Source organism: Zingiber officinale, chromosome 2B (genome assembly GCF_018446385.1).
Source record: "Zingiber officinale cultivar Zhangliang chromosome 2B, Zo_v1.1, whole genome shotgun sequence".
In the NCBI taxonomy this organism is placed as follows: Eukaryota; Viridiplantae; Streptophyta; class Magnoliopsida; order Zingiberales; family Zingiberaceae; genus Zingiber; species Zingiber officinale.
This window is the reverse complement of record NC_055989.1, coordinates 124,942,328-124,955,722: the sequence shown is the minus strand read 5'-3', so window position 1 is coordinate 124,955,722 and position 13,395 is coordinate 124,942,328. Positions and strand designations below refer to the sequence as shown.

The 13,395-nt window shown below is 37.6% G+C and overlaps 2 protein-coding genes across 2 annotated transcripts; both read right to left on the bottom strand.

The window, feature by feature from the left end:
* Positions 1-7,214: 7,214 nt before the first annotated feature.
* LOC122049516 (protein SENESCENCE-ASSOCIATED GENE 21, mitochondrial-like) lies at positions 7,215-8,002 on the bottom strand. Its single transcript, XM_042610888.1, has 2 exons — positions 7,870-8,002; positions 7,215-7,795 (listed from the first exon to the last, which is right to left on the bottom strand). The coding sequence occupies exons 1-2, from the start codon at positions 7,950-7,952 to the stop codon at positions 7,573-7,575; spliced, it is 306 nt and encodes a 101-aa protein (XP_042466822.1). The 5' UTR covers positions 7,953-8,002; the 3' UTR covers positions 7,215-7,572.
* Positions 8,003-10,714: 2,712 nt separating this feature from the next.
* Positions 10,715-12,422, bottom strand: LOC122047027 (prostatic spermine-binding protein-like). The gene is made up of 2 exons (XM_042608043.1): positions 11,908-12,422; positions 10,715-11,255 (listed from the first exon to the last, which is right to left on the bottom strand). Exons 1-2 carry the CDS (start codon positions 12,322-12,324, stop codon positions 11,007-11,009), a joined length of 666 nt encoding a protein of 221 aa, XP_042463977.1. The 5' UTR covers positions 12,325-12,422; the 3' UTR covers positions 10,715-11,006.
* Positions 12,423-13,395: the final 973 nt, after the last annotated feature.

Here is a 13,395-nt window from a genome sequence, read left to right as displayed (position 1 = left end):
AACTTGTGTTGGTCAAACCCCTAAATCTGTTTTTAAATGTATTGATAAAATTTTAATTTAACTCGTTTAAATTATTCGATGAGATAGATAAATCCAACGGGTCAAACCTAAATAGACGACTCTAGTAGTAAATAATGTTTAATAATGTTTAAAGTTGAGGATTCTCAATCATCCCATATCTTTGTTTTCAGTTTGTGATAAAACTTGGGTTCCTATCAAATAGAGTATTGATTATGTAAAAGAATAAATGATATGAGGCGATATAATTGAATTAATTTTTTTTCTTAGGTATCCAAATTTTACAATCTAATTAATTCTAGAATAGATGGTCTAATGTCATATTTTGTTCAATAAATAAATTCAAGAAGTACGTGACTCTTGACATAACACTCTAATTTTACTAATAGTTCAATTATCATAGGTGTCTTCTGTGTAAAAATTTAATTAAGATTACTTGAGAAATGCACTATTTTTTATCACTCCACTAAGTCCTAGGAGCATAATTGAATTAACTATATTTTTCTATATATATAGTTAGTTAGTTAGAGAATACGTGAGGATGACTTAATGTAATATAGAATAGTTAGATCATTTGATGATTAAATAACTGAGTAGGAGAATATCTTGAACTATCCTAATTGAACTAAATTTAGGTCAATTAGAAACCCTTCAACTTGAGAAATGATGAGGTGGAAACTGTTAGATCGATGAGTTTCTCTAGAGAGGGGGTAGGGGTGAATAGCGATTTAAAACTTTAAACGAGTACTAAGCAGCAGAAAAGTGAAAACAACAACAATGCTAATAAGGGTCAATTTACTTGGTTCGAAACCTTTGACAATTTCTACTCCAAGGCCTGCACTCGTTGAGTGTTTTCGTTAGACAATCACTAATAATTTGAACAATTATTACAAATTAAGTACAGGAATTATTCAGAGAAGACAAAATCGACAATGATAAAAGAGAGACAGAAAAAGAAATAACACTTGTCGGAGAGTCTTCGCAGCGTCGCAGAAGCACATGAGAGCACATCATTAGTTGTTGAGTTGTTTCTTTGGTCCACCCTTGACCCTCCTTATATAGGAGGTTCCGGACGCTCGGATCCCTTCCAGGCGCCTGGAATGTGACGTAGCCCATCCAATCATGAAGCTCCACGTGTCGACGCGCGCTGGGGATAAAGTTTACATTCCAGGCGCTCGGATCCCTTCCGGGCGCCCGTACTCCATTTTCCAGCAACTTCATTTCTCTGCAAGAAAATGTTAGTCCGAAGCATAAATGCAAAATATCCCGCAAAATAGAGTGTTAGCACAGTTTATGATAACCAAATAATAGTAATTAGATTTCGTCTCATCGAGACCGGAATCTAGTCAAGATCTCAACTTAGAGTTTTGAAATAGTTCTAAGTTGGATCGGCGCCTAAGTTCCCTTCCTAGGAACGCGTCCTCACAGTCACTCCCTTCCAGTGATTTACCTCAACTTACCTGTCAGACGTCCTATCATCCCGTTGATTCGTCTGGACTTGGTGGCAGCTATCCGGTTAGCCCGTTGACCTAGCTGAACTTCGTGTCAAACGTCCGGTCAGCCCGTCAACCCGTCCGAACTTTATGCCAGCTATCCGGTAGGACCGTCGACCTAGCTAGGCTTCGTGCCAGCTATCCGGTCGACCCGTCGACCTAGCTGGGCTTCGTGCCAGACATCCGGTCAGCCCGTCGACTTATCTGGACTTCTCCTGCACACTCGGTCAGAGTGTTAGATCACAAATGAAACTAAGTTAACCTACTTTATCATTCATCAAAACTTGAGTTAGATCATTAGTGCTAACCGTGCCAACAGAAACAACAAACACCATGTGATAGCACAGAATTCGAGCTAGGACTTGATCCATTCAAAACAGTTAGGTCGATCCAGTTCTTCCAAATTTCATCCCAGTTAAATATCAAACTATATGCTTTGGGAAAAAGACAAAAGGACTCTCTCTCCCTTATTACTATGATAGAGTTAGACATCTAGGGATTTTGCCAGGCAATTCCCAGTGAGTCCTCTAAGTAAATTTTCTTTCTAAATTCGACGACATCTAACAAAGGAAACCTCTTAAGCAATTTCAAAAGATTCATTAGTGATTCGAATGAGGGCATCAGTCATATTAGTTAATTTAAATAGGATTATAAATGAGCTGAGTTAAATTTTAGGGTGTTCAAGTTTATTTGATATATAAAGTAATCAAGTCAAGCCGAACCGAGCTGAGCTTAAAATGAATCAAACCTTTGGCATAATTATTCAAATTTAACTTGGTTTATTTTTTATAAATTTGAACTTGTTTGAAGCTTAGTTTATTTAAATGTTATCGAGCTCTCAATTCAAACTTAACTTGAGGTTGGTTTGAGGTTTATTCATTTAGATATTATCGAACTCTCAATTCAAGTTTGTTTGATTGTTTGGAACTTTTAGTTATTTGATTGGTTATTAAGCTTGATAATTCAAACTTATTTATTTATTTTTTATTTTATTATTTATTTAGCATATTGAAAAAAGTTTTATTAATAAATATGGTTCATGAACATTATTCACGGACGTTGTTCACGAACGTTAACAAGATGAACACATATCTGTTTAAGCTTGTTTGTTTAGTTTAATGAGTTGTTTAAGCTTGTTTATTTAATTAATCTTGTGTATATTCAACGGACATAAACAAACTCTTACCAAACTGAATACCAAACTTATTCACGAACACTTGGTTCATTTACAATCCTAGCTTTAATTATGAAACAATCTTAAAGGACTCGAACTAGCATAGGTCGGGTCTATTCCCACTTATGGAAAGTTGTGTGGGCCTAGTCCAATTTAAGTTGCGGTGAGCTAGGTCTACGCACAACACAAGCCTAGCTCAGTGAACCTAATTTTTATTTTTTTTTAAAAAAAGTTTATTTAAAAAACTCTAAAAATTCGATAGCTAGCATGAAGTCCAGATTGGTTAAGATCTAGCAGAAGGAAGTCCAACTAGGTTGTTGTAGGATCGAAAAGAATTTAGATATCTCTATAATGGTATGATATTGTCCACTTTGGGCCTAAGCCCTTATGGTTTTGCTCTTGGGCTCTACCCAAAAGATCTCATGCCAATGGAGATATGATATCTTTTCTCTTATAAACACATGATCTTTTTCATATGTTTTCAATGTGGGACTATATTTGCAACCTTGTAACCCCAACAATAAGGTCTTCCTGCCCCTCGGACCACCCGACCTACTAGGACTTTCTTGCCTAGCCTCAACTAGGACTTCCTGCCTGGTGTTTGGTCTTCTTGATTCGAATATAAGGGCCCCCACTTTTTTTGTTCGAGATCAATATTATACCCACATGGCTCAATCAGACCATAGCTCTTGTGCACAGTCGGTGGTTAAACCTTCTGACAGTCCGGACTCTGATACTAATTGTAAGATCGGAAAGAATTTAGATATCTCCACAATGGTATGATATTTTCCACTTTAGGCCTAAGCCCTTATGATTTTGCTCTTGGGCTCTACCCAAAAGGCTTCATGCCAATGGAGATATCTTTTCTCTTATAAACCCATGATCTTTTCCATGTGTTTTCAATGTGGGACTATATTTACAACCTTGCAACCCCCAACAAATAGCTGGCATGAAATCTAGATCGATTGTGATCTGGCAGGAAGAAATCCAGATTGGTTGAAATCTGGCAAGAAGTTCTGGTGGGTCAAGGGACCTGAAGTCTGCAATTGGTAAGTGGAGGCAAGCAACTAGAGGAGAGATCCAGTGAGTACGTGTTCCTGATTGAGGGGAACAGTAGGTGGAGGTAATCAACTAGAGGAGAGATCCAGTGAGTACTTGTTCCTGATTGAGGGAACAGTAGGTGTCGGTCTAGCTTAGGTCTATTTGAGAAATCTAAACTTAGACCTTAACTAGATCCTAGTCTCAGGGAGACATGATCTAATTAATACTACTACCTTTGTTTTACAACATAAACATATTATAGTTGTCTAGACTAACTTTTTTTTGCAGGAAAGATAAGGGTGAAAAAGGGTTGTTCGGGGTGCCTAGAAGGGATCCAGGCGCCCGAATTCCAGGTGCCTAGAGTTGATCTAGGCGCTCGAACTCTAGGCACCCAAACTAGCTTCAGTAAAGCAAGTGTCTGGCCAAGCACAAAAGCGGTCTGGGTGCCCGGAGGTGCTCCAAGCACCAGAATAGCAAAACTCATTTTAAAGCTAAGTTAGAGCGTGTTGACTAGCCGAACCCACGTCAACTGTCCAGTGCCTATAGGGGGCCGGGCGTCCGGAGGTGGATAAACTTCAAGGATGAAGTTTCGACGAGAGCTCACCACGTCAACACTGTCCAAGTGTCCAAGAGGGAATCCAAGTGCACGAACGGGGCTATAAAAAGAGGCTTTGACCAACAGCTAAAACACAACATCTGCTACAACTTTCGTTCCTGCGCGCTACTCCAAAGAAGCTTCTACGATGCTGTAACACTCCTTGGACAACTAACGATCAAGTTCTACTTATCTTCTTTGTTGTCAGTAACCTTTCCTTTTAGTTCTTGTACTTTATTTTTGTAACATTTAGAACTATCAATGGATTGCCCAACGAAAGTACTCAATGAGTGTGGACCTTGGAATAAGAGTAGTATAAGGCTTCGAACCAAATAAAAAACTACTTGTATTAGTGTTTGTCTTTTTCTTTCTCATTTCTTTCTCCTTAGCTTTATTTTTGCTGCATATTCTAGATTTCTGAAATAGTGACGATCGCTATTTATGCATCTCAACGATCCAACACAACATTGTTGCTAACTTAAAATTTGAGAAACCATAACTTTTGACTAGGATTGAACCACTGGACGCACAATATATCATATTGAAGTTCATTCAGAGATCTTCGATTTGATATTTTGTGTGTCCTTTTGTTAAATTTAAGTCAAAAGTTATGACCTCTCAAAATTTACTCAACATACACGTTGTAGTAGCTACGAAACCGTAGCTGCTACAACTAAAAGTTCAATATTAAGATATGACAACTTTTGATTCAAATTAAATTATAGGACGCACAATATATTAAAGCGAGATATTTGAACGAGCTCCGGTTTGATATATTATGCATCTTATAGTTCAACCAGAATCAAAATTTATGTTCTCTTAAAGTTTAAGACAACAATAATGTTGTTGTTGATTTTTGAAAATCAGCAACATTATTGAAAATCAACAACGTTGTGTTTCTAAAAAATCAGCAATATTGTATTTCTCATTTTTGAAAATCAGCAACATAGTAAAAAATAAGTGGTTCGAAAGATTTTCCATGTTGATTTTCAGAAATTAGCAACATGGTGTTACTGATTTTCAAAAATTGATAACACTTTCAAAAATCAGCAACATTGTGTTACTAATTTCAGAAATCAATAACATTGCATTGCTGAAAAATTAGCAATGCAATAAAAAAAATTGGTTTTAGGAATTTTATTAGATGGATAGTAAAAAAGGAAGAGAGAGAGTGGTAAAAGGAAGGGACTACGTTATTTGGACATTTCCAAAATGAAATACGTAATCAGGAAAAACACATAATCACCTACATTATTTGATAAATTGTCGTATCAAATTTATTTTTATTATTAAATTTTACTTTTATATAGGCATGTAATAAATACAGTTGTTATGATCGTCCTGTGCCAGGTATATCCGTCTGTGGTGGAGTGTATCGGTCGTTAAAAATTCATCATCTAATGAGTCGTGATGAGTCAGGGTGGGTTGGCCCATCATCGTAGGGGGCTGAAAAATTTTCTACTCAATTCAAGGTTAGCTGTGAGTTAGGCAGGTCAACTCATGAGTCGAAAAGATTGAAATTTTTAAATTTGAATTGTAAATTAGATGGGTCAACCACATTATTTTTCATATTAATTTTAAGTTTTGAAAAAAAAATCTTCTCAACCTGAGTCAGCCACGGGCTGACCCGTCTAGACTCACAACCTATGTAGGTCAAACCCCTGGATCTATTTTTAAATGTATTGATAAAATTTTAATTCAACTCGTTTAAATTATTTAATGAGACAAATCAATCCAACGAGTCAAATCTAAATAGATGACTCTAGTAATAAATAACGTTTAAAGTTGAGGATTCCCAATCATCCCATATCTTTGTTTTCAGTTTCTGATAAACCTTGGGCTCTTATCAAATAAAGTATTGATTATGTAAAAGAATAAATGATATAAGGTGATATAATTGAATTAACTTTTTTAATTAGGTATCTAAATTTTATAATCTAATTAATTCTAGTATAGATAGTCTAACATTATATTTTGTTCACTAAGTAAATTCAAAAAGCACAATAACAGTTAACGTAACGTTCTAACTTTACTAGTAGTTCAATCTTCTTGTGTCTCCTGCTTAAAAATTGAATTGAGATTATTTGAGAAATGCACTCTGCTTTTTATTATCACACCAAGCCCTAAGAGCATAATTCAATTAACTATATTTTTCTATATATAGTTAGTTAGTTAGTTAGTTAGTTAGAGGATATGTGAGGACGACTTAATATAATATAGAATAGTTAGATCATTTGATGATTAAATAACTAAGTAGGAGAATTCCTGAACTATCTTAATTGAACTAAATTTAGCTCAATTAGAAACCCTTCAACTTGAGAATTGATGCGGTCGGAACAACAAACACCATGTGATGGCACAGAATTCGAGCTAGACTTAATCCCAATTCAAAACAGTTGGGTCAGTCCAGTTCTTCCAAATTTCATCCCAGTTGGCTTTGACGGCTAGCTTCAGCTTAGCATGATGCATCTACGTGACCCCACCCCGAGTAGCATAGTCTATCTGAGTTGGTCCGAGTTGATCCAAGACTCGACTTGTCAAGTCGAGTCACTGAGTTATTAAGCCGAGCTGTCCGAGCTCTTTTAGTCTAGGTCGGCAGACCACAAGAAAAGATGGACCGTAATTTCTACTTTCCCATGATTTCTTCTTCACTTCCTCATAATTTCTACGTGTAACTCAGTAACTCACACTAATAAATATCAACTATATGCTGTGGGAAAAAAACAGAAAGGGCTGACTCTCTCAGCTCGCTCTCCCTTATTACTCTGATGACTTAGACATCAAGGGATTTTGCCAGGCAATTCCCGGTGAGCCCACTTAAACAAATTTTCTTCCCAAATTCCACGACATCCAACAAAGGAAACCTCTTCAGCAATTTCAAAAGATTCGTTAGTGATTCGAATGAGAGCATCAGTAATATTAGTTAATTTAATTATGAAACAGTCCTAAAGGACTCGAACTAGCATAGGTCGGGTCTATGCCCACTTATGGAAAGTTGTGTGGGCCTAGTTCAATTTAAGTTGCGTTGAGCTAGGTCTACGCGCAACACAAGCCTAGCCCAGCGAACCTAATTTTTATTAAAGAAAAAAGAAAAAAGAAAAAACTCTAAAAATTTATAAAAAGTGTATGAGAAACTAGAAATCCCAACACATAGTTCTTCCACAAGCTTAATACTCCGGAATTAATCTGAAATTCACACCACGGATTCCTTATTCTGCAATGCCAAATCTTAGATAAAAACAGCAGACGGTTCAGTTGCTTGCTCTGCCCGCAGGCCAGCAGCTGAGAAGCCGTGCTCGCTGCTCAGCCACGTCCACGTCGCCGAACCGATCCTCCGGCATCCAGTTCCCCGTCTTGGGGTCCCTCATCCAGTACACCTTCTCCGCCGCCGCCGAAGTCGCTCTCCCCTCCATCGCCCCTCCCGTCGCCGGTGCTCGCCGCTCCTCCGCCGCCACCACGGCAAATGCCCGCCTTCTGTAATTACACTCATGCAGACACAAAAACAAATAAACAACTAACTCACTAGCTTTGGGAGTTACAGCACTAACCTGAGAGAGAGGACGGTGGACGCTGCGGGGTTGATACTGATACGAGCCATTGCAATCTGTTGAACTCTCAGGGCCTGAGACATGAACCTGCTCTGGGGCTCATATTTATAGAGGGGAAACGCACTGGAGCTCTGGCTAAACCTTTTCTGTAATTAATTTGCATGTTTGGCACGTCAAAGGAATCAAAGAAGCTAATCTGTATCGTTTATCCTCACGGAGCATCAACATACGATAGATCCGTTTGGATATCATTGTGCAGAAGGGAGAATAAAGCTGCAAGGTTGTATCTGGTTTTCTGCTAACTAGGCCAAACTCTTCTACCCTGTGCAGAAAAGTGTAGAGAAGGAATAGCATTTGGTTTCGACATCAAACCAAGCTTTAGCGATTATTCCACATGTAGCATCTTTTTAATTTATTTAGAATGTAGAGACTGGTGGAGGTTGTTTTATCCATAATCTTTCGATCGATCAAATTTAAAAGGATATCTTGCTTAAACTATTGATTAGAATCTGGTTTGTGTAAACTAAAGGACAGTTCACTTTGGCTAAAGAAGCATACCTGATTCATTAGCCTTTCGTTTTATGCAGTTTCATTTTGTTTTTTTTCCCTCATGTATTATGTATAGATTTGTCTCTTAACTAGTTTAATCGCCTTCCTTGTCTTCTTGGTTAAGGTTTTTGGGGGGATGAAATTAGGTAGAAGCGATACAAATGAGAAGATGGATATTGCCAGCTCTCATTAATGTTCTTTTCCCCTGTTTAGCCAAATAATAGAATGAGTGAAATCTGATAAATACAATTGATCACGGTGTTGTTCTGAATGGGTTTGTGGTGCTTGTTAAATGTTTATCAGGCTTAATGCACTTTCATGTTTCAGCTGCAATCAGATATGAACTGTGTTGGATTGACTAGTGTTTTATGTAGAACAGTTCGAATTTTTCATTGAAAAATAATTTCTCTAAGAAAAAAGTGAATTGAATGGTATTTTGTTTATTTAACATTACCACTTCTATTTAGTTTTTTTTTTAAAATCACTGTTCATAATCAGGAATGTAAATATAAATGTGAAAACGGATCCAAGAATTAGGATTTTGACTTTGGGATTGTGGAAAGGGTGGGCTGAGCACCAAATAACATAATAAAGAAAATCATCGCAGCACGACCTGCAAGCGTCATTTGGAACCGCCGCCACGAACCTGAAAAGCAAAGAGATCGTCTCTAATGAGGCCTGCAACTCTCCCTCAGTCGCTGTTGTAGAAGAACGGCGGAAGCGGTGGCAGGGAGGCACCGATACCAACGGCCACAGTGATTGCCAGAGCAACGTGCAGCACCTAAGGTTGTGCTAGAAGTTTAAGCGTGTAGGCGCAGCGGCAGCGATGGTGGAAGATGACAGAGAGAGCTTGCTATTCTTGTGGTGGTTTTCTTGGAGTTGCTGCCGCCCTCAGGGACGTTGAGGAGGCTGCCATGTGTCCAATGGCACTTGCAGATTCGACTGCCCGAGTGACGTCGAGTGCATTATCGTTGGTCGCTACTGGTACGCCGAGTCGAAAAAATATTGTTGAGTACTAAAGAAGTAGTTTGTTCAGAATTATAATCATCTTATATAGGTGTTTCACTCTTTCATAGCACTGAGGAATTATTCTATCATGTGATGGTTAATTTACACAGATTATATTCATATACGAGTTAACTTAGATTTAATATAATCTAGATTTTAAATTTATATTCTATCCATGCTTGAACGAGAATCTTTTTTCATATAGATCTTCATAACCTTTATACTCATGCATGACATATTATAAAACTAATAAAAATACGTAAGATGATGATGTTAGAAAATATTAGGAATGTTAGAAAATAAAAATATATATATGAAAAAAAGGAATGCTAGAAATTTTTTTTAAAAAAAATATGATAAAAAATTATATTCTTTGGTTTGGCCACTTTGGCATATGATGATGATGCTCTTTTATATCGCTTGCTTGAGGAACCCAATCCAACCAGGTATATATACCTTTTTGTTTTTTATAAACCATTCCATGGACACGTGTTACAATATAGTATTGGGTAATAATGAAAAAAAAGAAAGACAACTTCTAGATTTTTCATAAAAACTCTAGTACTCATTAAAAATTTAAAGAGAAATTAAGGCATTATTTAAGTATAATTATATATGAAACACAATTATATTTTGATAAAAATTAAATATAGTAGAGATATTATATGTTTTTTTTATATAGTAGAGTAAGTATGATTCTCGAAGTGTCTTGGTCACATACTAGATACATGCATAAGCAAATTGTGCATGATATAAGACAAACACAATATCATATCGTTTGTATACGATAGTAGCCTATAAGTGTTATAATGTGCCTTCTTATGGGGATACGTACACATTCAATTGCATGATATAGAGGATGCACGAGCACATATGTAACAAATGAAACTCATGATATAAGACACACAAGCACAAAATATCATATCGCATTAGTATATGATGAGTCGTGTGCAAAGCACACCATATGCCTTCTTATGTGGATCCATACACATTCAAATTGTACGAGCATATGTAACAAATAAAACCAATGTAATGCATATGGTGCTTAATGTGTTACTTTGGTGCACTTTGCACTTAAGCATCTTGGCAAGTTATGCTAAACAACTTGATTTATTGCTTAGGAAATCATCCTCTACCTCATCTACTATGTAACAATATCGATCTAGGCTTGATTTCAACCCAAGTGGCATTACCAATTCACTCAACAAGACTCATAAACTAGTGTTTTGAGCTTATGCACGGTAGATCATCCAAGTAATCCCCTTGCTAATAAACAAATAAGTTCATGTATGAACAAGAATAGTATTTTTTGAGGGTGCATTTTTCAACAATCTACTGACTTGATGATAAACATAATTCACAGGCATCAATAGAAAAGTTATGGTCAAACTAAACTGAAATAACACACTGAGAAACAAGGAAAGCAAGTTTATTGTTCTTAGTTCCTAACAAATCCACACTTCTTAAACAATGGAAGCTCATCAAATCTCATCTTTTACCAGGCTATCAGATAGCTTGCCACTGGGTTTCCTAAGAGCTCAAATCGATGTCAAATGGTAGAGAGGTAGGTCAACAGTGGGCTATCGCTTTGGCGGCCTCTCCTCACCATCATCGTCTTCATCCTCGTCCCCATCATCTGAGTCATCCTTTGCGGATCTCTTCCTCTTCGAGGATGTTCCATCCTTCACAGAACCACTGCCGCCAAAGCCGCCTGGGGCATCAATGTCCTCATCCTCGTCTGTTTCATCCACTGGAACGAAGTCACTCGCATCCTCCTCGTCTTCGGGGCGACCCACCGGCTGCACGAGATATTCAGTCCCTAACTCTTCCTGTAAGTGTCCAGTGACAGTTCAAACTGAGTAGACAAAACACAGAATAATCTTTAAAAAGTTTATATCTGATCATTCCCTGGAGAACTTTGCTTTGTTACTAGGCAGCAAAAGGAATTACTGTAAAGGAACTTCTATTATGAAAAAAATAGCAAATTAGTATGTTCCTTAAATTATTGAATATTTTGGGAAGCAAAAGTAGAAAAAAAAAATCAAACGGGAAGGTAAACATCAGGGTTGGCAACGAAAAAAACATGAAATCTAGGGCAAAATTCCATCTCTCTTCCCCTCTCGTCCTTGTCCTCCTTCCTCTATGGTCAATATTTCAAAAGATGAATTTTCAAAGGATTGCAATTAGCTATTCAATTTTCATAATAAAATATAACAAGTTTACTGCTGGGCGCTATGCAAAACAGATCGGAGAAAATAAGAATTAATCGCATAAAAAACAGTTAAATTAGCACAAAAGAGGAATCTTTTTTTTTCTTCACAAAAGAGCGGTAACTAACAGCAGTTGCAAATGGAAAACCGAGAAATGTTTCCAGATCTGAAAACGTTAAACAAAGACGACGGGATTGATACGCGATCCTTAGCACTGTACCAAGATCCAGCCGTTAATCCATGGCAAACGGGAGAGTAAGGAGAAATATACCTCTTCTTCCTCGCCCTCGCCGTCGTCATCGTCGCTTTCGTCGTCGTCATCGTCGCCATCGCCGCCGCCTTCTGCACCTTCCTCTTCTTCCTCTTCATCATCGTCGTCCTCATCCACCGCCTGCGCTTGGGGCTGAAACCCATGGGGGGTGACATCCTCCACATCGTCGTCGTCTTCGTCGTCGCCACCATCTTCCTCATCGTCGTCGTCGTCGTCGTCATCGTCTCCTTCAACGTTGCCGTCGTCATCGTCGTCGTCATCCAGCTCCACGACATCCTCCGGTTCCTCCCCGTCTTCATCGACGTCGTATACCTCGGTTTTTCCGTTCACCGACTTGATCTCCCCCTCCTTCAGCCGCTTCTTCCCCGCTTCCATCTCCCTCTCCCCCTCCGCCGCCGCCACACCTACTGCCTTCATCTTCTCCGAGAAGAAAATTCCACCCGAAAAACACACAAACACAAAATTAATCTCGGAAAATTGAGGGGAGAAGAATCGCGTTGATTGAGAGGAGGAAGAGGAAGAGAGAGACAGAGTGTGAATTTTCGAAGAACACCTGCAAGAGGCTGAAGCGACGATCTCGACCGTTCACGGATGGAACACGACGCGGATCGATGACGTGGGCAGAGATCCTGCCGCAAGACACCGGCACAGGGATTGTGCTTCCCGGCTAACGTGATGTCGTCACCGCACGGAAATAGACTCACCGGTTACCACTCTAGGGCTGACGTCACCACCAGAGGCCGCCGGCTGCGGAATCTTGGAATTATACGAGCATCCTTGTGGTGATCCAACGGCGGTACGCTCACTCGCGGAGGTATCCTGCTCTTCTCCACAATTATCATTTGATTTCATTATCGTCAGCTGTGAAAAAAGTGTTTAATATTTTTTCAATAAAAGAGCATTTTATTTATTATCTAAAAACATTTTTATTCTATTATTTTTATTACTATTATTATTTTATTCAAAATTAATAAATATTGTGGAAATTTTATAATTCTAATTAATATTAAAAAATTAATCAAATTTAAAAAATATTTTAATATGATAATTCTTAGTGATCTTAATTAAAATGAAATAATTTTATTTTATGTTAAAATAATTTTGGTCAGAGGTGTTCTAATAATATGGATGGAAAGTTATTTTAAAATGGAGTACTATTTTATTATATTTTTAAATATAAACAATAATATTTATTATACAAGATATTTAGGGGGCGTTTGGTTCTTTCCTAGGAATAGGAATCGGAATGGGAATCATTGTATTGTGGAATGAGAATGGGTATGAGCATGGATATCACTCTTAAAAGCAATGTTTGGTTAGTTGTATATCTTCTATCGGAATAAATCAAAGTTTCCTTTTTTACCCATAAAGGAAAATAAGAGAAAAAATTAGATGTGAGAGAAAGATGAATGTGAGAGAAAAATATGATGAAAGAGAAAATATTATGAGAGAGAAAGTATTATGAGAGAGAAAGTGTGCTAAGAAAGA

Excerpts from the sequence above, each read along its gene's own strand:
- LOC122049516 (XM_042610888.1), bottom strand. The coding sequence starts at position 7,952 with ATGTCTCAGGCCCTGAGAGTTCAACAGATTGCAATGGCTCGTATCAGT. Across the intron at positions 7,796-7,869 it reads TCCACCGTCCTCTCTCTCAG|AAGGCGGGCATTTGCCGTGG; the intron begins GTTAGTGCTGTA and ends GTGTAATTACAG.
- LOC122047027 (XM_042608043.1), bottom strand. The coding sequence starts at position 12,324 with ATGAAGGCAGTAGGTGTGGCGGCGGCGGAGGGGGAGAGGGAGATGGAA. Across the intron at positions 11,256-11,907 it reads GCGAGGGCGAGGAAGAAGAG|GAAGAGTTAGGGACTGAATA; the intron begins GTATATTTCTCC and ends GGACACTTACAG.